Source organism: Lissotriton helveticus, chromosome 9, assembly GCF_964261635.1.
Source record: "Lissotriton helveticus chromosome 9, aLisHel1.1, whole genome shotgun sequence".
NCBI lineage: Eukaryota > Metazoa > Chordata > Amphibia > Caudata > Salamandridae > Lissotriton > Lissotriton helveticus.
This window is the reverse complement of record NC_136070.1, coordinates 1,095,887,497-1,095,915,435: the sequence shown is the minus strand read 5'-3', so window position 1 is coordinate 1,095,915,435 and position 27,939 is coordinate 1,095,887,497. Positions and strand designations below refer to the sequence as shown.

General features: G+C 41.8%; 1 protein-coding gene across 2 annotated transcripts in view; it reads left to right on the top strand.

Annotated features, from left to right (window-relative positions):
• FAM107A (family with sequence similarity 107 member A) overlaps nt 1–27,939 on the top strand; it is a 764,756-nt gene that overhangs the window by 422,736 nt on the left and 314,081 nt on the right. For both annotated transcript variants that reach the window (XM_078661506.1, XM_078661507.1), the window contains exon 2: nt 20,048–20,111. In XM_078661506.1, coding sequence (XP_078517632.1) covers nt 20,048–20,111 — 64 coding nt within the window. The remainder of the gene's footprint in view (nt 1–20,047; nt 20,112–27,939) is intronic.

The window sequence follows — 27,939 nt, the reverse complement described above, 5'->3', positions numbered from 1 at the left end:
TTGCTATCTCTACAGGAGATCAGGAGAACCACAGAAACTTTTCTGGCTAGGAATCTATATATCCTCCTAGACAATTTTGGGAACAATGTCAACCATTGGAGATCTTCCATTATCTCTGTACGGATGCAATGAAAAGTTTAAAATGATAACCTTGCCAAGTTCCTTTATGACCTCCAAAACACACAGTTTAAAATAAGCCTAGAATTCTAGGAAGCTAGAGGCAGAAATGCGGCTATTACCCTGGAATGGAGAAGCAGCATGGATTGCCCTTCCTAAACATTTCAGAGGAGTCTACGATGGGGGCCTACCACTCTGGGATGAAAAGTAGTACCATTGGGCATCACAGCTTGTAGTAGTTCATGAATGAGCCGTTGCACCAGAGAGCTGATGGAATTGCAATGGGAAGCAGAGGGTTTACAAAGCTAGCACACTTAGGGGGTCTACCCACACACAAACAGCTACAGTTTAGAGGGCAAGAACTAGACACCTAGGGTGGTAAAAGGTCAACGATATACTCCAATGGGATAGCCACATAGTTGCAAAGGTTGGGAAATTTCCAGGATACATTTGTTGGGAACAAGTAGGTATAAATAAGCTGGGAGACGTACAGAAAAACAGAGCTCCAGTTCCTCGGCACTCTCTAAAGGCGGGTTACCAGATTGCTCAGACAGCTACCTGCAAGTGAGACATGCCCTGCCATCCCATGTAGCGATAAGAAGGATTTCTAATGATGCCTCCCCACTGGAAGAATGGCTCCTCATGGAGCCCCTCCGTAAGAAGGACATCTTATTGGCATATAGGAAAATTATTAATAATTTCCCCAATGTCCTGATAAGCTTAGGAGGAATAGGAATAAGGCATTGGGGTAACGGCAAATGAAGAGTGGAGAGAGGAATTAAGAGACCCCGGAGATATAGCGATTGGAACAGGATTTAGATTAGTTAAACTACACATCCTTCCTAAATCCTAGTGGTGTAACAAAAAACTATGGGAGCCCCCTGCAGACTGTGATGAGGGGACCTCTGAGTCTCATATACCTTACAGATATTCATTGTTCTTGGGATGAATGGGGGCCCCTTAATGAGATAATGGCCTCTTGAAGAGTTAAGGGCCCCACTGCTCCACAGGGGCCTTTGTTATGCCCCTGCTTTATCATATTATCACAGAAGTATGCTTCAGAAAATTGGGACAATAACAACAGACAACTATGCAAGAGTCTGTAGTCAAAAGGGTACTTTCCTTCATATCCTATGGTCATGCACAGATATAAGGCTTTACTGGTAGGGGCCTGCTTGCATAAGTCACTAGGGGCCAGATGTAGGTAAATCTATTTTACCGACACTTAAATACCGAATTTTACCGATTCGGTATTTAAGAGTCGGTAAAATAGATGTACCGAGATGTAGGTAAATCCAGATGTGGATTTACCGATTCTTTAAAAGTCGGTATTTACCGATTCGGTAAATACCGACCTGTAATGCTCCATTCATTCCTATGGGCTTTGAAGCCCATAGGAATGAATGGGGCATTACAGGTCGGTATTTACCGATCGGTAAATACAGATTTTTGGCAAGGGTGCAGGGGGTGTCACTTTGACACCCTCTAGCACCCCCAAAAAAGGTTCGGGGGCCATATGGCAGGCAGACCTGCCCTAAGGGCAGGTCTGCCTGCCATATGGCACAGGTGTGCATGCACACATTTGCATGCTCACCTGAATCGGTATTTCACCATCAAATTGAATTTGATGGTAAAATACCGATTTCTTAGGCCTTGTGGGACTCATCAGAGTCCCACCTACATATCGATTTTACAGAATCTGTAAATTTACCGTTCTGTAAATTTACCGACCGGTATATTTACAGATTCTGTAAAATTACAGATCGGTAAATTTACAGAACGGTAAAATTACCGATTCTGCCCCCTACATCTCAAATTCCTTTTACCGGTCGGTAACGGCCGAATTCGGCCGTTACCGACCGGTAAAACCCTACCTACATCTGGCCCTAGAGCTCCAAATTGAGGTATCAAGAGATCATCCAAATTACTCAAGCTGAATATCTGGGAAGAGGGAGGCCTTCCAAAATAGAGACGATTGCCCATCACTCTAGACCTAATAGTAGCAAAAGGGAATGTGACCAAGAGTTGGGGGGGGGTTGATTACCTCCAGAGCTAGCCGAGTGGCAAGTGGATTTAGATTGGCGATGTTTGCTAAGAAGCTAACCTATGAAAGGAGAGTATACCCGAATAAATGGAGGAAGATTTGGCATTCATGGCAAAATCACACTGGGGTAGTGTTGACAGTGGAAATTATTGAATGGGCATTTGTATGAACAGCTGACTGATTTATTAGCATCTCATAGGCCATCATAAAGTCCCTTAATTTAGTAAATACAGACTTGAACATGTGGAAATTATTGAATGGACATTTTTATGAACACTGTTATGGACACCTGACTGATTTAATAGCATCTCATAGGCCATCATAAAGGCCCTGAATTTAGTAAATACAGACTTGAACAATAGACTTGACAAATTGCCTTTCACATTCATGGAAAAGCTCTGTATTCAACATAGATAGCAAAATCAGTTGCACAGTAAGTATACATGCCTTTTATGGCACTTTTCCCATGGACATCCTTATGGACACCTGGGAGCACCTAATATACTGAGTAAGAACCTACTGGCATTCTATGCATGAAGTAAGAATTGGCCAACTAAATGAACGTTAGTGATTATGGTAATTCTGCCAATGTATCCTTTTGAACGCTGCAGAATATACTTTAACAATGATTTTTACACTAAATTGTTCTTTTTCTGTTTTGTAGTGGTTTTATCAACATTTTGCAATGATATTAATTAATCATACAATACATTTGAAACTGAAAATATTGCCTATCCATCTGTATCTTTGGGCTAACATTTGGAGACTTATAATCCTGCCGCCAATAGTTAGTCAAAATCTCAAGAAAATGGGGCCCAGATTTATCAAGGGCTTGTGCTGCCCTTGTGTTGCCCTTGTGTTACGCAAGGTGATGCAATGCAAGCCCTTAATTCAAATTTGGTAAGCCATGCAGAGCCACCATGCATGGCTCTGCATAGCTTAGTACATCTGGAGTAACGCTATGCACCGCAAGTTGTACCTTGTGTTACTCTGTGTAGGAAAGGCATTTCATGGGTGGAGCATGGCTGTTCCTATGCATCCATCCCTGGTTTTTGGTACATTCCTAGATTTACTAAGATAGTAAACTTGTGAATACGTCAAAATGCTATGCCTTCCCAGGTGAGACAATTACGAGTAGAAATATTTTTATTTCTACTTGTTATTTCCTCTTTTACAAGCACACACAGGAAGAAGAAAATATGTATGAGTATTGTTTTTGTGCAGGAATGTATACCTTCATGCACAAAAACAATCCTGCCTGTAACACAGACACCCTTGCACCATGGCGCAAGGGTGCCTGAATTGGCGCTTGGCAGCCACATGTACGCCCTCGGAGAAAGGGAGTAGAAATGCGCCATATGTTAGTGTTGGAAAGTGGATTAATAGTAGTGGCAGATATGCATTTACCACTGGCAATAATGCTACTAACACACTGTAGGGCTCAGAACAGGTCTTAGAAAATTATTTCCATACTCAACCCTTGGTAGCTTGGCTGTGAGCAGGCAGGCTTAACTTCAAAGACAGGTATATAAAGCAATTAAAAACGTCAATTCAGAAGATAATTAAGACACCACACACAATAAAAATCCAACACCAATTTATAAAAATAGGAAACAGTTTTCATCTTTAAAATGACACCAAAACTAAAAAATCTACTGTACGGAACCAGAGGGATGGATTTGTTAAGATTAGTTACTTTCTAGTGCATAGAAACTAATAGTGCCACGTTTGGACATTTGATTGCTTTTGTCATGGACAAATAAACATTTAGCAATTGTTCTGGAGGATTTCTCACCAGACTTGTGCAGCCTCCTCCAGCAGGCTGAATCCTGTTAGGATCTCCTTCCCGAAGTTCCTCTTGCGGTTCAAAGTGTCCAACACCCAATCCAAGGGTCTGGAATCTCCAAGAGGGTCCTTGAAAGTTTGGGACTTCAGTACCCACAATACACTTGGACGAAACCCTTAGAAATCCACTGTTAGTACTTCAGGCTGAGGATTCTTTATGGTGATGGTCCAGGTGAGCTCTGTTAACCTGTAGCTTGCAGGGAGTCCACTCTTTAGTCCTTTTGAAGCAGGTTTGATCCACAGACCTGTAGTTTCAGATGGTGCAAAAAGCACAATCTTCAGAATGCAGGGCCAGGTGAATGCACATCAAACTCTTCAGCATGGGCACTTCTGGTTCTCTTAGGTTTCAAAGCAGATCTGAGAGGCACTGCCCCACTCAGATACTTATTCAGTGTTCTCTGGGGTCAAGCAGGAAGGCACTCCTGTCTAATGAGGTTCAGGCCAACACCCCAGAGCATGACCACTTCCTCCAATGTGTGACACAATGTTAACCCAGTAAGCACTATTCCTCCAAAATTCAATTTATCAGGATTTTCAGCAGAGGCAGCAGAGCTGACTAAACCAGCCCACAAGATGGCTTCATCTGCATAAATCCACTCCCCTTACATCTGGGAATTCCTTGTTAATCCCCCATCTGGCTGCGGGGCAGAGGGGAGGGGTGTAAATAAAAACTGGTTTCTATAGTGTAGTTCCTATATTCCCAATAGGCTCTGCGCATTGGAATAATATATCCTATAGTTTAGACGTAGGACTGAGGTCAACTAGGTCTCTATCGAATATATTAAACTTAATAGTGAGTGCCAGCTAGCTCAGAAGTCACTAGAAACATTCTCGAATTCACAAGAAGGGATTAGTTTCTGACAACTGCATAAACATGACAACTTTGTTTCTTAAGAATAAGAAATGTATCTCTAGAGTCGTGGAAACAATAGATAAGAATTTCACTCACTCAATCGTGCATGCTTTGTTTCTACAGAGTTGCAGAGAAATAGAGAGACGGGCGATTTGAATAAAAAGGGTTTATTGAACAGTCTTCTTTCTCATGCAAGTAAAGTGAACTGCTACAATCGTAATGCAGACTGCAAAGTATAATGCGTACAGTGAGAACAATATTATAAAATAATACTGTAAGAGCATTGGATGGTTTCTAAACCATATAAAAATACATACATAAATAACAATGACTAAAATACTCAACTGGTGCCTCTAAAATACGCCTACCCCATGCACCTAACCTAAGTCTAGTACGAGGGAAGAAATAAGTGTGGTGTTGCATAGGTTTAGTTTTCTTTGCCAAGAATCTATCCAATATTTCTCTTAGGTTCTAATCAGCTCCATACCTTAGTTTAGAATGAAGGAGGTCTGGTATCTCTGTCTCGGGACTCGATTTCCCAACACCCCGCAAGGGGAGCTTGGAAACATTGGAGCTGGATTCGCTGCGAGAGAAAGGACGATAAGTGCTTCAGCTGGAGGGTCGGCTTCCTTCTGCACTTGCTGTAGCGAGCTGCATTGGGTAAGTAGATAGTCGAACTGCTCCGAACCACCGTGTCTTGCTAGGGCAAGTGAAGGCATATTTATACCTTGAAGGTGTCTAGTTTGACGTAAAGTCGGGCATGATAACGTCAGGAAAGAACCCCTAGGGAAGAGTAATTCTTTGCAAAGTACATGATTTCTTGGACAAATCAATATTTAAGCAAGGTGACGTTGTGACGTTTGGTACGGGTGGAAGTAGCCATGCCTGTATTTGGTCTGCATGTGCTATGTCTAAATAAGGGAATGATTTCTATGCCTATATTAGGGCAATGTGAATTGTACCTATATAAGGGCATGAATCGGGAAAATTCACTCGGAGCCTAAAACGCTACACAACACCCACTCCACTATTATGTACAACATTACTAAGTTCTAAACACATTAAGACATATCTAAACATGATGTGTTACAACCCCCAACCAAAATACAAAAAATGCATTTGAAATGGTTGTACACGAAAAGAGCATCTGTGCTGTACGCATTTTAAATGTTTCATTCAAAGCATATAGTATGACATTGGAAATGCTATCAGAATGAATCATGAAAATACATTTATGAAATGGCTCTGAAATACAGAAGAAAAGTCGAGACTATTCAATGACAGAATATATAAATTGTTTGAGTGTGGAAAAGGTCAAATGTTGTCTTTTGGAAGTATTCCAAAGAATTCTAGTTCTCTATGAATAGTTCTACTTTAAGCAAATTAATTTGTGCCAAAAAATGAAAAAATACAAATTTGGAAAAACAAAAGTTTGATCATAGAAAAAATAGAGTTCCAAAGTTAGAAACTTGTTTTGAAAAATGAAGGTCGAATTCAGAGTCTCTCAGAACACTGTGTGCCAATTTCAAAAGTCAGTGTCATTGTTTGGAGAAAACATCAAATCTTCTAAGCTGCTAAAGAACTCGTCTACGACTGTAGGTGAAAGTTGGACTACCTCGTTAAGCAGATCAATAGCACATAGATGCGAAGCATCGCCATCAGCGTCAGTCGCATTAGCAATGTTCGAAGTAGATGGTACTTGTTCGCCTGTTGCACCACGTCTCTCATCGTCAGCATGTTTCATCTGTGAGATCTGAACGAATGCCGTCATCAGGATTGGTAGCCGATGGGGACAACACAGTGCATGAGCCGTTACTGGTCCAAGCAAAGTATCAACTTCCGTTGGCAGGACTGATGGGAGTGTCAGACAGATGTCTAGCACGCATTCTTCTCCACATAGCAGGCATCGCAGAACAGGTAAGATGCAATCTTGCCAGATTGGTCTGAATGATAGAAACCACGTGGTATTCAATTCTCTTAAACGAGTAAGTCCCTGAATCTGTATTATGCGCTCACGACACTTCATTGCCAGGAGAGTGTTCTCCAAGGTGATCTGGGTGTCAATGGTGACTTGACTTGCCATATCGTAGCAGAAGAAACAAAAATAGTATCCCTGCTACGAGTCACAAAATGAGAGGCAGGCCGCCAAATATTGAGTGCACGAAGTTTGGAAAAATACCTAGGACTGCTTCAAAGGGTGCTAACAGTCCCGAAAAAACTTAAATACATGTACAATACCACTGGAATCAGACATGTTTAGGATACAACCTAACACTTCTGAGAAATGTATAGGGTAGATAAAAGGGCATGTATTTCTGCCGAAGTCCTTGCAACTTGCAGATCATACGTCTCTTTGGACAAGGTCAGTGGCACAGTTTTTTGTAACAGAATGGCTTTTATTCTGCTTAGAGTATCAATTCGTATAGAAGAGATGTTCAATGAAGGCCACAACGGCGGTTCCCCGTCTGTCTTGGTTTTAGGAAACAATACTTGCATACAGCAAGTGACCCTGGCTGACACACTTACGAGATAGGGTATTCCTGGCAACATGCCACAGCAGCTGTGATCATTCAACATAATATAACTTCCATTAGAAAGCTGCCTAAAAATGGGATCAATCACTGCAGGTGGAGAACCTTGCAGGTGGCAGGATAAGTTGTTTGAGGAACATTCGCAGGCCCCGTGTAAGTTAATACCCTGACATAAAAGTGTACTGCTTAGTGCGTTTTTGCAGTCTTTACCACTAGGAAATACTTCTTTTACCCCACTCCATCTGTGTGTATATGGTAAATCCCAGGATGTCTTGATGTATTCTTTACCCAACCTTTCATATACGCCTGCTGGTATATATTTCAAACAATACTGAAAATGGAAAATTGTAACAGGCACAGTGATAGTACTGTGTATTATCCATTCTGTCGCTGGCTTCTCAGAAACAGTTAATGGTAATCTTTCCAGTTTTTCAATGCTCAGCACCGTAATGTCTGCTCCTCTTTGTGCCAAAGTAATGTGTTTATCTGTAAGGTTAAATTCAGAAAACAATGACGTGGTGTTGATTAGACGCCATGGCACATAGCCAGAACGAAGATTTTGTAACGTCCAGCCTAAAAGCATATAGAACGCAATTGTGACTGACAATGTTGCAACATGACCAAGTCCTGTTCCATTATGTCTATGGCATAGGATACTATGCTGTCCAAAGAATATATCCTGGATGACAGAGTCGTTAACCCATTGTCAACTACAGAGAGAGATTTCCTGAATTAATACAATCAATTTCTCGTATTCGTTCTGCAGTCTCTGCTTGCGTAATTTTCCAAGCCTCATTATAAATAGTATAGATACCGGCGTATATAAAATGTTTATGATGCTGTTTTTTTAGTTCCTTGTAGGAAGTTCCTTAAATCAACGCCATCTTTAAGCAAATATAAGTGTTGTTTTACCTTTTTAGTGTAGATTTTTGTGGCCATTCAAGGCACAGTTTTCCTGCACTGTATGATGTTACTATCCCTGGATGTTGTCTCTGGACATATCTTGGATCTGGCCTAGTGAATGTGAACCCTTGTGTCTTATTCAGGAATCTATCTTGACAGTTGTTTGAGTCTGTTGGCCTGATTAACCATTTTTTCCAATCAGGATCTGTTCTGTTTTTAAGTAAAATAGTATTTACGTCGACCACCCCCTCTGTAGTGTTCTTACTATCAGGTGTAGGTGAAGCTATGGACGGTTTGTTTAAATCTTTTATCTTAGCTAAGCCAAGACAAGATGTCTGTTGAACAGTGCCATTTAAAAACATTATTTGTTCAGGGATGATGCAGGCTCTAAATAAAGCTTCTAGTCCCTGCACCTGCCAGTCTTTTGTGCCCCAGACAGTTTTTGTCTCAATATTGTCTTTCCAAAAGTCAAAACCTAATGTGGACAGCTGCGTATAAAGGGCTGCAGAATACATTTTCTTAGTATTAGTCAACATACTTTTCATTCTTATTAATATTTTTAAAGTAAAATGATTCCGGATTTGAAACATTAAAACCTGAAAAGTATGGAAATTTGTCATAAAATGATTTTGAGCTACCCTTTGGTGGCGTAGGACAATGTTCCCATTGATTACATTTTAGTACATTTCTAGGGTTTGCAGATTTATGCAAGAAAGTATGACCATAGCGATTATAACAATACATTTGTTCATAATCTGATGAACCTTCTAAGTATTCATGATTTGTAAATTTTGCAGACATTTCTAATTCTGACATCATATTATTAACAGTCTCAAAGTCCCAATCATCAGAAAAGGTACTAGATGAAACAAAGTCACTCAAGGAAACCTTGAATTGGTGTAGAATTTTAAACAGCTCTGCAGGACCAAAGATGTCATAATCAGTTCTGTCCCAAGCTATACCACCAGGTATAGGAACTGCTGTGATGTTCACTGATGACAAGTCTCTTTGTTCACGGCGAGATGATTTGTGTGGCTTGATGTTCTTACTTGCTGTGTCCTTTTTACTAAATCTCCCATTTATAAGCATTCCCAAAGCTAATATAAGAGTCAACCAAAGTAGAAGAGAAAGTACACCCAACACAATCCAAAGTTCAACCCATGGTGAAACCAGATAAGTCTTTTCCAGTTGATGGAAAAGTTCTGTAGCTTGTTCCTTGAAAGTTCTTTTAGTTGGCGTTGTTTCAAGTTCACTGGGATCCTCGGAAAACGTATCAAATTTAATGAAATAGCCAGAGGCAGTTCTATCAAATGTAGGGATTGCATCAGGATTTGATGAAATCGCTGGAGCTACTTGATTACTTGTCATATTAGTATAGTCAGATGCTATATCATTGTAGACAGGCATTTCTTGATGAACTGTGATTTGGGTCTCAAGAGGTACAAGTTCCATGGCTTTGTTGCATAGTCCTTCTTTTTTGTACTACAGATTCCTCTCAGTTTGAACCTCTTGGATAGTAGCCAGATTTGGTTGTCTGCTACATCTTTGGAGTCCACTTGGCCTAGTACTTATGATCGGCCACATGATGTGGTTTTATCAGGTCGATGGACACAAACCTGTTCTCCTTTCTTCCAGCAAGGGGCGGCGGTAACACTGTTCTTGATCTGTGAATTGTTAAGACAGGTAGTGTTTGTCTGTATGAAGGCCCAAATTCCTTCTTGTCCGCGATCTTTTCTCTGACTAGATCCCCAATCTTTGGTATCCAGGCAGGCCTTGCTGGGACGGGTGGTTCCTCTTCAGTGGTCGTTGGCTTCTGCAATGTGTTGCTTTGTCTTTTCCTTGTTTCATTCAAGTCCTGCAAAACAGCCAAACGTTCTTTGATATCAAACGGTTTTTGTTCTACCATCGAAGTGTGACGATCAAGGTCCTGGACAATCATTCTAATTCCAAAAAGGATTTGATATGGAGTGATTACCCCTGGAGAACTTCTTGGCAGATTGTTAAGACTATGTTGGACACCTAATAGATGTTTGACCCACCCATCACCCGAGCCTAATACCCTAGCTGTTATAGATTGCTTTATGTCCCGATTCTTTCTTTCCACAACGAAATTTCCCTAAGGATGGAATGGACTAGAATACCGCAATGCAACGCCCAGATTGGCCATGGCCTCTTTATAAGCCTTTGAGCTAAACGCAGGACCCTGGTCAGAATGTAGAGTGCCGACTGCGTATGTGCCGATAAAGAATCGCAAATCTTTTATAACAGTTCGAGTGTCAGCCGAGCGCTGAGGCCACATCCAAATGAATCTTGAGCATGAATCCACTGCGACCATGATATATTTATAGTTGCCATCCCTCTGTAAGGGACCACAGTGGTCCAGGTAAACACAAGCTAATGGTTTATCTGAAATTAACAGGGGCGTCTGCGCAGGACGTTTCACTGTAGAAATATTCATCTTTTGGCAGGTTTCACATTCCAAAACATAGTTTCTGGTTTGTTTCCTCATGCGTGGCCATCAGTATCTCTGTTTCAATAATGCCACTGTGGCAGAAACACCTGCGTGTGCAGAAGTGAGTCCTTCATGTGCAGCTAAGATTAGTCCTAATCTATGTTCCATGTTTGGAATTACCCTATCCCCCACTCCAGGGATTCGAGCAAAAGGAACATTATTTGCATAAGTTATGTATGAGTATTTGAGTGGAAAGTCTTTTGGTAATGTTTTATTATTATTATTATTAAGCGTTCTTATATAGCGCTTGATTACCCGTAGGCATCTCGGCGCTTGCCTTGGGAACCCGTCCTGGTTTTTCCCTGTGAGATACCCGTACTGGGCATCCCCAAGGTGAAAGCCAGGCATCCCGCCGCAGGGGGGGTAGTAGTGGAGATTAAGCAAGCTAATGCCCAGAGCTGCAGAGTGTGAACCTGTGACTCGAGTAGGCACCGAAACGAGAATTATCGAGTCCGTGGATATTTGGGCTCAAGACCCTGCCGCGTCGGGAATTGAACCCTGGTCCCGGGTCTGACCTCTGCTTCAGGGTCTGCCGCCTCTAACCAGTGAGCTTACCACTGTCTTTGCTTTAAGCATTGACAGCTAGCATTATTTCGCTGTCTATTTTAATTTTTGAACGAGTGATTGCAGCTACGGAAGCCGTTTGCACAGCTGCCTTCACGGCTTCATCAGCCAATGAATTCCTGGCAACGTGAACGCCATCACGTTGATGACTCAGTGTATGGATCACGTGAGTTTTTTTAGTTCTTTTTGTAACTGAACTACTTGTTCCAAAGCAACTTATGCTTGATTGTGCCACCTTTTGTATCTTTGAAACCGTTTCGAAACCAGTTCTGCAAGTATTCATTGTGAGATTGAACGCATTAATAGGAATCGCACACTATGAGTGTGGGGAATTCGCGATCAGTATTTTCGAGCGCCATCTTGAATGCTTGCAGCTCAGCTCGCTGAGCTATACAATCTCCTAGAGATTGAGTTTTTGTGACCATAGGTCGGAATTTACCATTGCGCCAGCGACCTTTAACGATCGCACACGCAGCACTATAAACTTCTTTACCCCCAATTGCGGGCTGTGCTGATCCGTCTGTATAAATTATACATTCGTACTGTTCTAGAGGCAGAATCTCAGAGGGCAGACAACATTCTTGTTCGTATTGTAGAAATTCTTGTGTTTTCAAATATGCTGGTCTCTCTTTCTCTCACACACAAATGCTTTCACACACTCTACCACCCTTGGGGTATATGGTAGCTGACAACAGGACAAACAGATCTCAGTTGAGAGTTTAAAGGAAGATTAATAGATCCTATAACCCTTTTGGAGTTTCTCACTGAAACAATCTTCAACACGCAAACTCAATTATCATGTCCAAAGGGATTGTACAATAGATCATGTGTGAAACACCAGCTTTCTAATTTGATGGATGTTCATTTAATCAACTTTTCCCCTCATATAATACAAACTGATCAAATACAACAGCAACAAGAAGGATGTTCAGAAGATGATTAATGTCTCTTAAGCCCAGTGCAATGGTCTCACTCAGCCAAGTTGAATTTGCCTCTCCACACAGCATCCTCAATTTACAACACACGCTATAAGTTTACAAAACAGTGATTAATGGAATGCTTGAATTAATCTCAGCCACTGGTAATTACTTGGGCCACATCCCAATCCATCATTATTTTGCACATTGTATCACCTCAGTTTGGACCCAGCTACCTGCAAATTTGTCTTGGCCCATCACCAATAGGAACAGTCCAGCCCGAACTGCCAAACCTGGTCCTCCTTGAATGAGAATGCAAGCAAGTTATGGGCCCTCTCGCCAGGTACAGCTTGTCTCAAGTGACACACTGTGCATGGGACCCATGTCTGGGTATGCTCACCCCACATAGGTATACAAAACAGTGATGAATGTAATACTTGAATTTATCTCAGCCAGTGTTCATCACTCACGGCCGCATCTCAATCCATCATTATTTTGCACACCATGTCACCTCAGTTTGGACCCAGATATATGCAAGTCAGTCTTGACCCTGCTCCAGCAGAAACATTCCAGACAAACTGCCAAGACAGGTTCCCCCTGAACTGGAAAACAAGCAACCTCAGACCAGTTTTGTCCTAGTAGTTATGAGCTCATCAGCCATGTACAGCTTACTTCCAGTGACACAGTGTGCATATCACCCACATCTGGGCATACCCGTCCCACTTAGGGTGACACAATAAGTATACAAAACAGTGATGAAAGGAATGGTTGAATTAATATCAGGCAATGATGATCACTGGGGCCGCATTCCAAACAATCATTATTGTGCACACCATGTCATCTCAGTTTGGACCAAGATATATGCTTATCAGTTTTGACTCTGCTTCAATAGCAAAGCGAGGCCACCAAAAACATACTGTACTCGGCAAAACCGGTGCTGGGTTGCTTGTGTTCGGGTTCAGTGAGGAATTGGCTTGGCAATTCAGGCTGGACTGTTCCAAATTGTAATTAAAGGCCTTTGTTAATGGTAAAGTCCGATTTTTAATCACAGTTTTGAAGATGCCACTTTTAGAAAGTTGCCATTTTCCTGTCCCAACCATGTGGTGTTAGCTGTCTGTGTCCTGGGTCATATGACTAAGTGGTGTTAGCAGTTTGTCTTTGTATAGTGCTCCCAGACAGCGAGACAAATGGAAACTAGTTTTTGGGAGGATGGGCCACTCTGAGTTAACAAGGGGTAGGAGCTTTCACCTATCACACTTGCACATCACAAAGGCACTGCCTGAGTACACTCACAAAGGGATTTGACACTAGCATTTTGTGCTCCCAGTCAATCTGGAGCCAGAGCAGGTATTGCAGAAATTCCAAGCACCTCAGGGGTATGGAAACATTTAGAAGTTTCTCCTTCTTCAAAGTGGACATCAGGTATAAATATTAGACATCAGACCGCAACACTTCAATACACTTCTGGACCTGTAGACTCTGCCAGGAAGGACTGCTGTGCTGCTAAAGGACTGCCACTCTGCTGGACTGCTGCCCAGAAGGACTGCTGCCCTGCTGTGCTGGGCTGGACTCATGCCTGGGTGAGAAGGACTGGACCTGCACCTCTAAACCCAGGAACCAAGAATGACTCTAAGGGCTTGTTATCTGGCCTCCTGATCAAAAGCATCAAGGTCAGATCAGGCATCCAACAACCATGAACCCAGCTCCCGGCCCCTGCCATCTGCGAGCCCTGCCCTCCTAATTAATCGCACCCCAATCCTGGACCCTTGGAAGTGGGTCTGAAGGTGCTCTGCCAGCCCATGTGTGGATTGGGCATTACCAATGCATCCCCTCTGCAGCGCATCTCCCACAGAACTGGTGCATTACCTCTGATGCTTGTTGCATCACCCTTGGAAATGATGCATAGCCAAATGCAGCCCATTAGACCCGTCGCTATGCCGTGCATCACCATGAAAGGACAGTTCCTCGTCCCTTGCAGCCCATCAGAACTGCCATGGCGCGACACGTATTCATATAGCAGAACTAATGGGACCCCCTCAAGATTAAATTAGGCCAGGTTGTTCCCTAAACCTTCTGCTGTGCGATGCATCCTAGACATGGGACTCTGCATCTCTTTGCAACCAGAATTACGTCTCTGGTGATTTTCATGATCTTCCAGCTACCATTGTATGTCAACCAACTGGGATTCATGTGCCTCCAATGGTACCCGAGTGGCAGCAAGGTCTGTCTCTGTTGTGGTAACGCTTGTTTCAAGCTCTGTCAAGCATTCCCCAAAGGTGTTGCACACCTTAGTGAGTTTGCTAACCACCCTTTGGACTTTCCTTAATGCAGTCTGAGCCTTACGGCTATCTTGACGTGTGATGCATTAAAAGTGCCTGATAAATAGCATCCAGTGTAGGGGAATCAGAACGACCGGTGTGTAGAGTTCCTGGAGGGGAGCAGGATAGGCGTTCTGTGGGTGAATAGTCCCAAGCTAAATCCTTGCCCTCTAAAACTCACCAGCCAGCCTTCTTGCCCATCTTTCGAGCTGTCAAAGCACGGCTCCTCTTGCCCTCTTCCATGTCACTGTCATTCTAGCTGAGGTCGGAAGAAGAGTCAGACCCATCCACTGACCACTCGGCCCCATCGGACAGCGATAAAATGCAATCGCTCTGCTCATTTTCCAGGTCGCATTTACCAATCTCTGCCCCCCCCCCCGCTGTAGCCCTTGCTGTGTAGAGCTTGTAGACTGATCATGAATTGCCAAATCAGGGGAATTATAGTTGCATACATCGGGTGAGGGTAAGCTCAAGGGAAAAAGCCTTTGAATTTTGGTATTAATACTAGGATTATGGCGCCTTCTAGGTAGAGTTACACAGGTTATATAAGGGTTTGTAACATTGATATGGGAAGGTGCTGTAGGGTGTAGAGAACCACAGACCTCTACAAACTTTGAGCCTAAACCCAATACACAAGATACTTCGCTCCCCAGCACACGTCAAGTTTTTAAACAGGTTTCCCTATTTATGATTAGGAACAATGCATTATATCATCATCATGCAAAATAAATTATGAACAATTCCATCCAGTTCTTTTTTCTTTTCCATTTTCTTTCCATGTTCTTGTCCTTTAGTTGTCAAACGCCACAGCCAACACGTGTTTCGTTGCTTTTTTTCGGGGGTATGTTCCCGCGACTTTCTCAAAGCTAAATGCTTCAAATCCTTAACTTTTGAATTGTGGTGATACTTCCAACCCACATTGGGGTTCCACTTCATGCGACGTGTCCACAAATTCCCGTCCAATTCGCATTATCCTCTCAATAACAATTCAGGTTTCTTCTGTATGTATCCACGCGAAACAACACGCCGCTCCAGTCTGTTACCGTGTTCGGTTGCAATTGTAAAAGACCAGAACACGAAAATAAAATGGAAAAGAAAAAAGAACCGGATGGAATTGTTCATAATTTATTTTGCATGATGATGATAAAATGTATTGTTCTTAATCATTAAATAGGGAAACCTGTTTAAAACCTTGACGTGTGCTGGGGAGCGAAGTATCTCGTGTAAGCTCAAGGGAGCAAGGCTCAGAACAGCCCTCAAATGCAGATAGACTACATCTTGGACCCCAATCGCAGAGAGCCCCTCCCCGCATTTCCTGTATTAAGGGCACAATTTGCAGCCTCCTCGACCATCACAGTAGATGGAGCAGTTGGGCCCCTCTTTCCCCTTCCCTTTGTGAGGGCTGGGGACAGGGAGAGAGAATGCACTGACATACCTTCATCCTGGTCGAGCTTTTTGCTATCCAGAGTCCCGGGTTTGTCCATATCCTTAGGCGTTTGTGGTGCTGTAGTTGAGATGTTTGGCTGATCTGATTCACTTGCTCTGGGCATTCCCCTCATCTGCAGGTCTTGCCTCCCTGCTGACCTCCTTAGGAGATCAACCACCGTAGGGTCAGTCGGATGTGAGGTAAGGTAAGTATTTATTTGTTGATTACTTAAAATCATTACAATCAGCAGAGTACACATACAAAATAAAATTAGATTAAAAAGATGCCGCTATGGTGTACATTTATATCCAAGCAAAATCTACAACTAAACCCTAACATAGTTTATTTGGCTACAAATGATCATGCAAAAATAAAGTACATTGTGCCAGCAGCTATAGTTTACAGTATACAATACATTACTCTAAAAAAGACTTTAACCCCTTCGACGCTCATGACGAGCTGGGCTCGTCATGCAGTAGCCTCCTGCTACGCTGATGACGAGCCCAGCTCGTCATGAAAAGGGGCATTTGCAGATTTCCGGCACAGGGGAAAAATCCCCATAGCGTTCAAGGAGTTAAGATAATGGTAACTGCAAAAATAAAAAAACACCCAATAAAATAACATTTAAAACAACTTTAGCAATGAAGTGCAATTGTGCTAATAAACTTTTAGCAGCAGAAACTAAAGTACCTTGTGCTAGCAGCTACAGTTGTCAGTGTACCAAAAAACTTTAGAATAGTGAAAGATACATAAAAAGAACCAACCATAATAAAATTGCATTAGGAACGACATTGGCAATAAAGTGCATTTGTACTAATAGACTTTAGCAATAAAAATAGAATGCTTAATGCTGGCAACTTTAATTTACAATATAACATAAATCAGTCTAAAAGGTACTTTATAACAATGTAAGCAGAGACAAAAAAGAAGAAGTCCTAGTAAAATACAATTGTTCAAACCTCAGAAATGGTATGTGTTTCCGCTGAGCAGACTTTTACTGTTTTAATTTAAAGGATGCCAGCACTATCCCTAAAAACATTTAATAGCAATATAGCAAACAGCAACAGTACACTTGGGCTAGTAAACCTTAACGACTATGATTTAAAGACAGTGCCATAACCCATGAAATACAGTACAGCATTATAAATAATTTTCGTATCGTAAATATCTTCACTTCAATTGTCAATATTACAAAGTTTCTTTTCAACTATTAAAATAAACGTAACAAAACGGGAAATAGGATGGGTGGTGGCTCCATTTAGACATAAGATGATGGCGTTTCTACAAGATCTTACCCCCAGTTCATTGAAGATAGACTTTAATATAGTTTCCGCTCCTCTAACAATTTCGGGCATAAAGTTACTATATGCACTAAGGTTTCCTCACAAGAACCACATAACCTACACAATTTAGAGGGCCACTTGTTTTCCCATTTTGGTATTCCATCTTTAGTCAGATATCTCCCGAACCGTAGTAGCATAAATGTATTCTTAATTAAGGCTTTTAAATGGAACAACATATATGGTTGGGGAATCAGTTTACCAAAGGAATTTGCAATTGACCATGAGTGTTTTTTTTCCCTAAATTCATCTTTATCTATTATAGTCAACAATAAAATAGCTGATTGGTTAATTGATTTTTTTATAAACCACTTTACTCCTGATTTCATCTTCTAGGTTTGGACAATCAAAATTACGTAGACACTCATTTAAGTGTGTTTGCCAACTACTCGCGTATTCACCTCTCATCATCTCATACCAACACTGATTTGCAAGGGAACCCTCTTCAGCACGAGACAATGACAATAAGGTTTTTAAAAATGTAGATTGTCGGGCCAATATTTGTCTTTTTAGATCAAATTCTAGTCTTATATTGGCACAACTAATATATATGTGAATCCTAAAAACTGATTTATATATTCTTATTTCAATGTCATCCAGATTTTCGCGTCTTTGCCGCAGAAAATAATCGAACCGTTATCCAAAGATGGAATTAACTTTGCTTTCATAACTTTCAACAGGTGATCGTAATTTGGGCATGATAGCTTATCTCTCAATATTCTAAAAGCAAATGATAGTGATGTTCCCTTAGCTTCAAGGTTATTAAAATGCTGCCTAAATGACATACTATCGTCAAATGTGATTCCTAAATATTTGTACGATTTTACACATTCAATGACCAAACCATTGATATTCCATTCTTTCATTCCTAATTTCTTTTCTCCTACGGTCATTATTTTTGATGTGGTTTACCTGTAGCCCTGCCTCTGTCCCTCCTCTCTGGAGAAGGCTCCGCATCCTGGGTCAACGGAGTGCGTCGCACACCTAGCTGTGGAGTCGACCCTCCTGCGATCTCCCCCTTCTGTGCTCCGCTGGCAACTTGGGGCCCCATTCCTGCCGTTGATGCCACAGTATGGCAGAAAATGAAATCTGAATGTCTCAGAGTGGCCTCTGCAAGGCACCTGAAGGAAGAAAGGCATCCCAAAATCAGCGCCACTCGAGATGAGTTCCTGGGGGTGCAGGAGTGTCCGTGATGAGTGTCAAGGTCCGTTAGTTAGAGACCACGGGTCAGCGTGCTGCTGTCGGCCACATTCGCGAACGCCATCTTGCTTCTCTCAATCATGGTAGGCATGAACTTTGTTCTGGTCTAAAGAAACCAAATAACCACAGTTGTCACATGGTGCTTTTTGTCACTCTTTTCACTGAAATCTTTGAATTTGCATATCTCCAGTTCTACTTATTGAATTTTTATCTTTTTGGTCTTGATATTTTAATTCTAAATTGGTGTGGGATTTTTCTTGGGTTGTGTTTTCACTTTATTACTGTTCGAAGTGCTGTTTAAATACTTTACACAATGCCTCTATATTAAGCCTACCTGCTCTGTGGCAAGTTACCAAGGGATTGAGCACAGGTTAATTTTTTGATTTGCTTGTGACTACTTCACCCTGACAAGGGTTGTAAATGATGCTTGAGTGGGGTAACCCAATTTCTTACCAGGAGGCACTCTAACAAATTATGAAGTCTAATTTGATATTTCTTGCCTTAGAAGACTCTCTCTACTGAAGCCATTGTTGACTGTCTGGCTTTGATAAAGGATCCTAAGAACTATAAGGAAATCATATACAGAAAAATGCATTTGTAGGAGTGACTCCAACAATGTTAATTTTGGAATCCTTTGGTATTTACCAGATAACAGAAACATACTTATTACTGCGGTATAGGCCATCAATTGGAACTCTTCAGCCATCTCTGTCCTGGGCTTTTCTTTCAATCTGACTCCAGGTGTAACCCATCTCCTTGCAGTCAGCCCCACGGCCTAGGCACCAGGTGTTTATTGGCCTTCCTAATTTGTTTGTACCTTGAGGTTTCCAGGTGAGGTCTTGCCTGGTAGTGTTTGAAGCGGGCTTGCGGTAGTTGTGACCTATCCATCCTCAGCATCTTTTCAGGATTTTTTTATGTGCAGGGTGTTGGAAAGTCTGCTCCAGTAGAAAACAGAAAATTGCATTAAAATTAGAACTGTCTAGACACAACTATTTTATTACAATCTTCATATTAGGTTTTGTAAAGGGTTCACTCAAAGAACGCTGACAGCTAACTAACCTTAGACAAAATGTTATGTTTTATCCTAAAAATGAAGTTTGCACTCATAGCTATGGCAATCCTGGAGTCAAATAATGTACCCAAATATTGTATTTTGTCCGGTTTATTTTCATATAAGGAATTAACGTTTTAACAATGCTTCTTTCAATTATGAATTGTGCTGTATTATGTTTCTTCTATGCTAAAATTGTTACGGATTTAATTAACTAAACAATAAAAAAATCAATCAATCAAACAAAATTAGAAGGCTGTAAATTGTGTGTAACCAATAACAGATCTGCTTTTAGAAAGTGTACATGCTCAAACTATGTTATGTGCTTCAAAGTCGTGTTACACAGCCATAATAAGTATAAAAGAAAGAAAGAAACAGGTTTAAACAATTAGATTTTAGCTAAGTTTAATTCTATTTTTCTTCCAGAAGCAATATTGCCTTCAGTCCAAGTTTCATAATGAGAATGGCAGGAACATTATTAATGGCTCTGGTAAGTGCAAAATAAAGATAACAGCTGATGACTCATTTCAAGCCAAGAAGCAGCATGTTTTGATCCCATGAAAGGAGTGAGCTCTCCGTTTTGTCTAGGCATTGCACGTATATGCATGTTTAGCGCCATAAACTTTGAGTCATCCATTTGTCTTTACTTTGAATATTTAGACAGCGTTTATTCATCTAAGTCTGAAAGTCCTTTCTATTACAGAATTTGATATAAGGAGATGTACAGAACAAAGCAGGGCAGAACGGAAGTAGGTTGTAGAGCATTTGCTTTGTTAAAAAGTCAGGCTTCCTGCTTTGTGAAATGAAAATATTTCAGTCATTTTCAGTCTGGCTGTGCACTGCAGTTGTCTGCCAGAGATAATTGTGTGTCTACTCTACTAAAACAATATACAGGCTGTCCCCTGCAAAGTCTATTACTCTTTGACCACATAATACTGGTTGGCTTATCATTCCTTCATCTATGGAGCGTTTCCATTGCAATACATGACAGGCAATTTTACATCTTTAAAGAAAAACACAATCATCACAGTTTCTGTCACATTTAAAAACAGAAACAATAATGTTTTACTGCAGTAGGCTTTTTTTAAAGAATTTTTCAGAACTTGTGTGTGATCTTGACCCTAACACGGCTGTCGTATTGTGCAGTTCGCTTTTGCATTAGGACGAACTTTAAGATTGCCTTCCTGGAGTTGACTGGGAAAAAAAAGCTATGATCCAGCAGGACATTGACCTGACCATCTTTGGGTCATGTGTCCTGATGTAGGAGACTAAAGCCCTAAGCTTCTCCAGTGGAGAGGGCAAAAAAAGGCTGGTAATTAGACTAATTTAAAGTAAATGTGATGCTGCCCCCTTCAAGAGAGTAATAGGAAACTATTTTAATATTTTTGCATTTCGCTATTTTCTATCAGGATTTCTTCGTGCAAAAGCAATTGCGCCCCACCAAAATATTTTCACTCTGGTCCTGGAATTTTAACAAGTAGAGTCTTCTGGTGGGGTTCCAGAGGAACATGCTATTAGGAAGAAAAGAATGGGATTATATTTATATGAGGGTAAAAATGCTTTAAGAAAACGACACTGAAAAATGTAGTCACCATTTGGCTTTTTTGACAATGCACCAGCACTAGGGGGCAGATGCACGACCGGTTTTTGCTGTCACAAACAGGAATTTGGCCCGTTTGTGACCGCAAAATAGGTCAGCCCCATATATAAACCATACTTTGCGAGTCGTTAACCTATTAAAACATGGTTTGCGACTAGCTATTAGGAAGTGGCATGCCAAGGGCATCCCATGCTCTCCACACCACTGGAGTCAAGCTATCCAGGCTGATGACGGCTGATAGCCAAAAACCGGTCCTTGGATGCTTGATTCCGGTCCAGGAAAGACATGGCTTGGCAGTTCGGGCTGGACTGTTCCCATGAGGCACAGGGTCAAGGCTGATTTGCATATGGCCATGTCTGACCTGGGGTGGTGTAGAGTGCAAAAAAACGATGGATTTCGGCCCAGATCTCTGTACTGGGGTGAATGTATGACATTGTTCTGCATTCTGTCCATCAATTGTTGTTTTTGCATCAAACAATAATGCATCATCAAGCCAAACACCCACAGCAAATTTCAGCTGGGAAGGAGACCCGAACATCCTCAGCCACCACTGGTCATCCCAGACCTGAGAGTGCTTCCCCAGCAGGAGAATTTCCATTTTATTGGTATTCAACTTCAGACAGAATGCATCAAATTAGTAATGGTGGTCAAACAATTCTGGAAGTTGACAGCACCCTCTGCAGACATCGCTGACAGAGAGACAATAAGCTGACTATCATCTGCATAGGATACCTGAGATTTCACCACATTTGCCAGTGGCCTAACATTGATGTTAAAGAGGGTGGAGCTTAGGGCCGAGCCCTGAAGGACACTGTGCTCTAAACGTCATTGCAAAGATGAGAAAGGGGGGATATCCTTAATAGTCTGAAACCTGTTAACAGAAGCTGGCAATACATCCTTTGAAGAAAAAGACCATATTTACAGATAATTTGTGGACATCATTCTCAAATTAAACTTTCAAGGCCTGTATTAAGCCTTTGTCTATTAATTTGACTCATCATCATGTGATATCTCATTCTGCATCCAAATCTCACAATATTTGATCCATGCAAGAAGTGTTCTGGTATTTTTTCTAACTATTCTATAGTAGATATTTGATGAGTTCGACAGTTCTAAATAACAAAATAATTGATGCATGTTGTCTGTCTCAGTTTCATACTTTCTTCATTGAATGAGTGCAGAAGTATCCTATGTATGTCATCACCTCAATCGTGTCATTCTTCCTCTCCCCTGTTGCTGCTGTCTATCTAGTGCCATGATGGCTCTGTGATCGAGCACTCTGTAATTTCCTTCCATGGACTATAGACCATATCCTCTTTCCTGTGAGTGCCAGCACCTTATGTCAGGGAAGGTGAGAGTTATAGGTAGCCTGTACATAAAAGATGCCACACTTGAGGCTATGAGACTCAGCTAGCATTAGGGCTGGCCATGCCCCCAACAACAGTCTTATCAACCTGATCAAAGCCTAGGATGGACACATGAGTCAGAGACCCTTTAGCTTCTCTATTCCTCATCTCCCTTAATGACCTAGGACTTGCACAGTTAATAATTGGACAAAATCATAGTAAAGGTCACAACATAAATGCAGCAATTGCAAGAGACAGCTCTAAATCCATACAAAACATCACTCTGGTTGTCTGGTTGGATCACTACTCAATCAAATTTTATTTTCTGCAGGTCAGCTATTCTTCCCATTCCCATTAAATATCTACTCTATATAAACAGGCCCAAACGGATGTATAACATTACAACGCATGCTTTTACATCGCATGCCTTTACAACGCAAGTATTACAACGCAGTCCATTACAACGCATAGTGCTTTGGGGTGCTGGATAGTGAATAGTTTAATTTACTATTCCAACTCCAGTCCCCGTGGACACTAGAGAAGGTTATTGGATAGTAAATTAACCTATTCCCTATCCTAGAGCGCCCCCCAGAGCAATGCGTTGTAATAGTTTGCGTTGTAATGGTTGCGTTGTAAAGGCTCTGCGATGTAAAAGTTGCGTTGTAAAGGTTGTTTACCGGCCCAAACTATCAATTGAGTTTTACTTAAAGAACAGCTAAGGACTCAGGAGAAATCCAGCCCAGACTGCTTCCAGATGTTTAGTACATCGTGTAACACCCAACAATCAACCAATCTGATGACACAGATATCCAGATTTCAATAATACAAAGGTCATTGTTTTACTTTACAACTAAAGTTCTTAAAGCAACACAGAGGTAAATTAGAATCCATGTGGAAGAAACACAAGTGGTCAGCCATCCCTTCTTAATTGCCATGGAGCCAATAGGTTATACAAACAAGCCATTATTAAAGTTAAACAACTTCTGATTACAAAAAAATAATCAATTGTATTAACATTGGGAACCACTCTGCTAAACTCAGCTGCCTTCATGTCACACTATTACCCACCTGTGATTCCCTCAGAGGAACTCTGCACTAGCATCAATACATTCCATTTTATTAATCTTTTTAAGAAATGACCTACGATCTGGAGGCAAACCCTCAGCTATGGCAACCTTCACAATCTCTATTTCGTTTTCTTATATTGTCTTATCTATGTTTACTTCCTCTACTTTAGATATGAAGGGAATTCTTAAAAACCTTAATTCTACTGACTCACGCATACATTTTGCACCTCCATGGTTGTTGAAAGAGTATGCCCCAATGTTTGGCTCTCAAAATAATTTTCTGATTAGTGCTTCATGACTTGATGGTGTTGTACCATCTAGCCGGACAGATAGTATAACACCACCATTGCTATGAAAATGAAAAACAGAAGTTTGGATCTCCAGAAGGAAATGCCTCTTTTTGCATAAAAACCAGCAAAGTTTTGGACCTAAACTGCTGGTTTTTTGAGAGTGCACTGAGGACTGCAAACCAGACCTCAGTGTCAGTTTTTTTTACTAAGTACAAAGTGTTTAATTGTCTATTCCTAATCAGTATAAGCTGACATACTTATAAGCTCATAGTATATGGTACCAACAGTACCCAGGGCATGTAAGTTATAGTTAACCCTGGGCGTAGTTCGCGTAGCCGCACTCCGCGACGCTACGCGAAGACGCACTTGCACTCCGCGAGCTACACGTAGCTCCGCGGACATGCGTAGTAGCTTGCTAGACCCGTTCGCGCGCCGTTTTTCGTCTTCGGGAGCGCGGTGCGCGTGTTCGGGGCGCTGCCTGCATGCTCGAGATAGCTAGCGCGCTAAGTTACTCAAAGAGGTTTGTCCCGCCCGCTTGCGTTCCCTTATTTCCGGTTCCGGGTCACAAGTAACGTGTTCGCGTTGTGTTAGACATGTTCGGGAACTCATCTTCTCGTTCGCACTGCCAAAGTGCGTGATCGCGTCAAATATCGCGCGAACTTACCGCGGCGGTCGCGACGGGCGGAGCCATCTTCGATTTCACACTCTGGCTATGGTTTTGGGCCTACTTTAGCATCTAACTCCTATCTCTTCCATCCTGGTCTTTTCACTCAGTTTTTCTAACTTTCTTTACTTATTACCTATTTCTCTCTGTGCCTAGGTTTATATTTCTCATTTTATTTTTACTTTTACAACTTTTTTTGCAACTTTTCTCTTGTTTTATATTACTTCCTTCTTTTACCTTGCTTCTTCCTTCCCCTACCTTTTTGTCTTCAACTTTTCTTCTCCCCTCCACCCAGAACCATGGTGAAGGGTGCCAGCAGCATCGGCGGCTCAAAGGGCAAGGCGGCTGTGCCGAAAAAAACCCGGCTGCCTTGCGGCAGAATGCGCCCCGCAGGAGTGACGCCCCGCCAACTTTTTGGGGAGGAGGAGGTGGCTGCCCTGGTCTTTTTTATCCAGCGCTACCTCCCCTTGACTTTGGCAGCAGGCGGCAGGCCCGGCTCCGGCTACCAGCGCATTGAAGAGCGTCTCCGGCGGTGGGCGAAGGTGCGCCGTGCAGTCTTCCGCTGCTCCGGTATCCGGCGTACCCACCATCAGCTGTCCCACCGCTGGGCCGACATTTTGGACCGGGAGCAGGACCTGTTGGACCTGCTTGGTGTGGAGGTTGTGGGTCTTGGTGAGTGGCTACCCCAAAAATAAAGTGTGTATATATATTATATATATATATATATATATGTATATATATATATATATATTATATATATAGTTTTATATATATATATATATATATATATTATATATATAGTTATATATATATATATATATATAGTAGTATAAATATTGTTATTGTATCTTTGTAAATATTGGCAGAATAAGTAACGCGATGACTGTTGCTCCTAGTTACATTTCCGATGTATTCCGGTATATCTACTGTAATTGTATGACAGTGTATGACATGTCAACACATGGCCAGGCCAACCACAGAAAGTTAATACAATGAACTCAAGCATGCCTACACACTAACTACATGGGGTACTAGGGTCAGATATTGGCTTAAAAATTAGAAACATTTTAAATTCCACAAACAGAAATTCCACAACAGACATTGCTATTGCATAATGAACATAATCCAATGCCATCCATGATGTTTGTTTACAAACTGGAATAAACATTTAAACACAGACTACAGAAACATGATTGGACCCATGGGTACCTCTTTATGTAGCCTGGATGCAAGTTAAAAAAAATACAATTTGGGACCTCATGAAAGTACAGGCCTCCATCAATAATTTAATTCCAGGATTGAATACTGTAGTTGAAAAAAAAATCAAATCAAACAAGCACAAGTCTACATCATACTTACTCATACATTACACAAACTTACTTGAAAAAGAGAATTCCAATTCAAAAAGTCCTCATTAAATCCAAGATAAATCAGTAATGCAGCCAACACAGACAGAAAGTGATCCTTCCAGCTCAAAATCCAAAGGAAAGTGAGCACCACATGGACAAAGCACTGGGAGGAGCCTGGTGGACAGGAACAGGAAGTTGTAAACTCAAGAGCCCTTCCTCCTTACTCTTCAAAACAAGAGTAGAAACAAAAAGAGGGCTCCTTCCCCCCTAAAAATAAAGCCAAAGGTACAACTTTAGGGTTTTTGCTTTTTTTTCCTAACCAAAATGGTCATTTATTATGGTTTTAACATGCTCGCGAGTTATTCTGTGCAAGAATGCAGTTTCTGCGTGTTCGGCAACTCGATCTTACCAACAAGCATCCTCGCGCATCCTTATGACGCTATCGCGCATCCAAATGACGTTATCGCGTTCGCACAGTCGCACGGGACTGTGCGAGAGTGTTTCCAAACATGGTGGCACACGCGACCAGGAAAAAACGAACGCAGGACGAAGGTAAGCCATTGCCGCGCACGCGATAATGTTATTCAGCGCGCGAGAACTACGCTACGCACCGGATCGCGGAGTAATCGACAGCTACGCGTTCTCCGCGGAACGCGGAGCTGCCGAAACTCCGCAAGCTCCGCGAACGGAGCGTAGTTCTTCGCCCAGGGTTAGTTATAGTGTCCACCTAGGGCTGTAGCACTGATTGAGCCGCCCTGTGTGTGACAAAATACAAACTGGTTCCCAGTCTACAACTGCAGCCTGGAAGTGCAGTTTTAAAACTGCTAATTCGACGTTGCCATTTAAACCAATGAAAATGCCCCAATGTCCCCAACAATATATATAGGACTCCCATAAAGAAGCCCTATAGAGCCCTGAGGATGGAAGGTGTATATTATTAGGTAGGCCACATACTTTTAATATGTCCTAATAGCAAAACTTCCTAATTGTTGTTTTTGCTATGAAAATGTTAGTGGCCCCATTAGCTAATACAGAGTTACCGGATGACCTCTCAGTCCGGCTAACTTCTGAGTAGGACTACTAAAATAGGTGCTTCAAGGTACAAAGTAAATCATGGCATTAAACCCGACTTGATGCCCAAATCAAATTTAATGATACTTCTAAGGAACGGCAACTTTTAGAAAGTTGCCACTCTATTGCATAGTCTGTCCAGTGGCCTTGCACAAATGCTGGCGACTAAACAGCCTTCTGCCCTACATGGGGTGGCGGTGTATGAATGACTCCCAGTGTCAAGAACCATAGAGGCCAGCCACAGAGGGAGGTGTCACCGCCTCCTTGCAGGAAGTCAAACGGGGTGTTAGCCCAAAAGGCGAGTTTCAAAGGGTAAGCTGCCTTCTGGTGGGCAAATGGTGATCACACTCATGGAGGGCTGCCTCTTTATTCAGTTAGAAAGGCTGGTGGTGGGAACAGAGAGAGGAGACACAAGTTGCTGAACCAGTTTTTCCATGGGTATGTATTTCACAGGTAGCCATACTTATAAGGTGGGCTACCAAGCTCCCACCGTCCAAGGAAGGGGTGTCAGACTTCTTGGGAGTGTGCAGAATAGTGCACCCTGGGATTGCTAGATGTCACACATAGTTGGACCTCATCACAGCACAGGAGGGATCCTGGTAGCCCATTGGCTAATGACAGCATCATCCCCCAGGGCACTTTCTGGGCATAGATATTGTAGTAACACACTCGCAGCGGTAAGTGTGTAAAAGCTTCTTTAATCATAAGTACATGTATACAGCTTCTCAGTAACCTCCAGCTTGCTCAACTGACAGTAATACCTAGAATTCCCCAGTGATGCCATTCTATTGTATCACTAAGTTCTACAATAGAAGAAGGACATTTCCACACATCTTCCCACCTTACAAGCGATTCCATTACAATGGATAAAGAAAAATTAATTGGTGAAGAAAAAACAAAGGGACATAAACAAACAATGTAGAGATTCCCA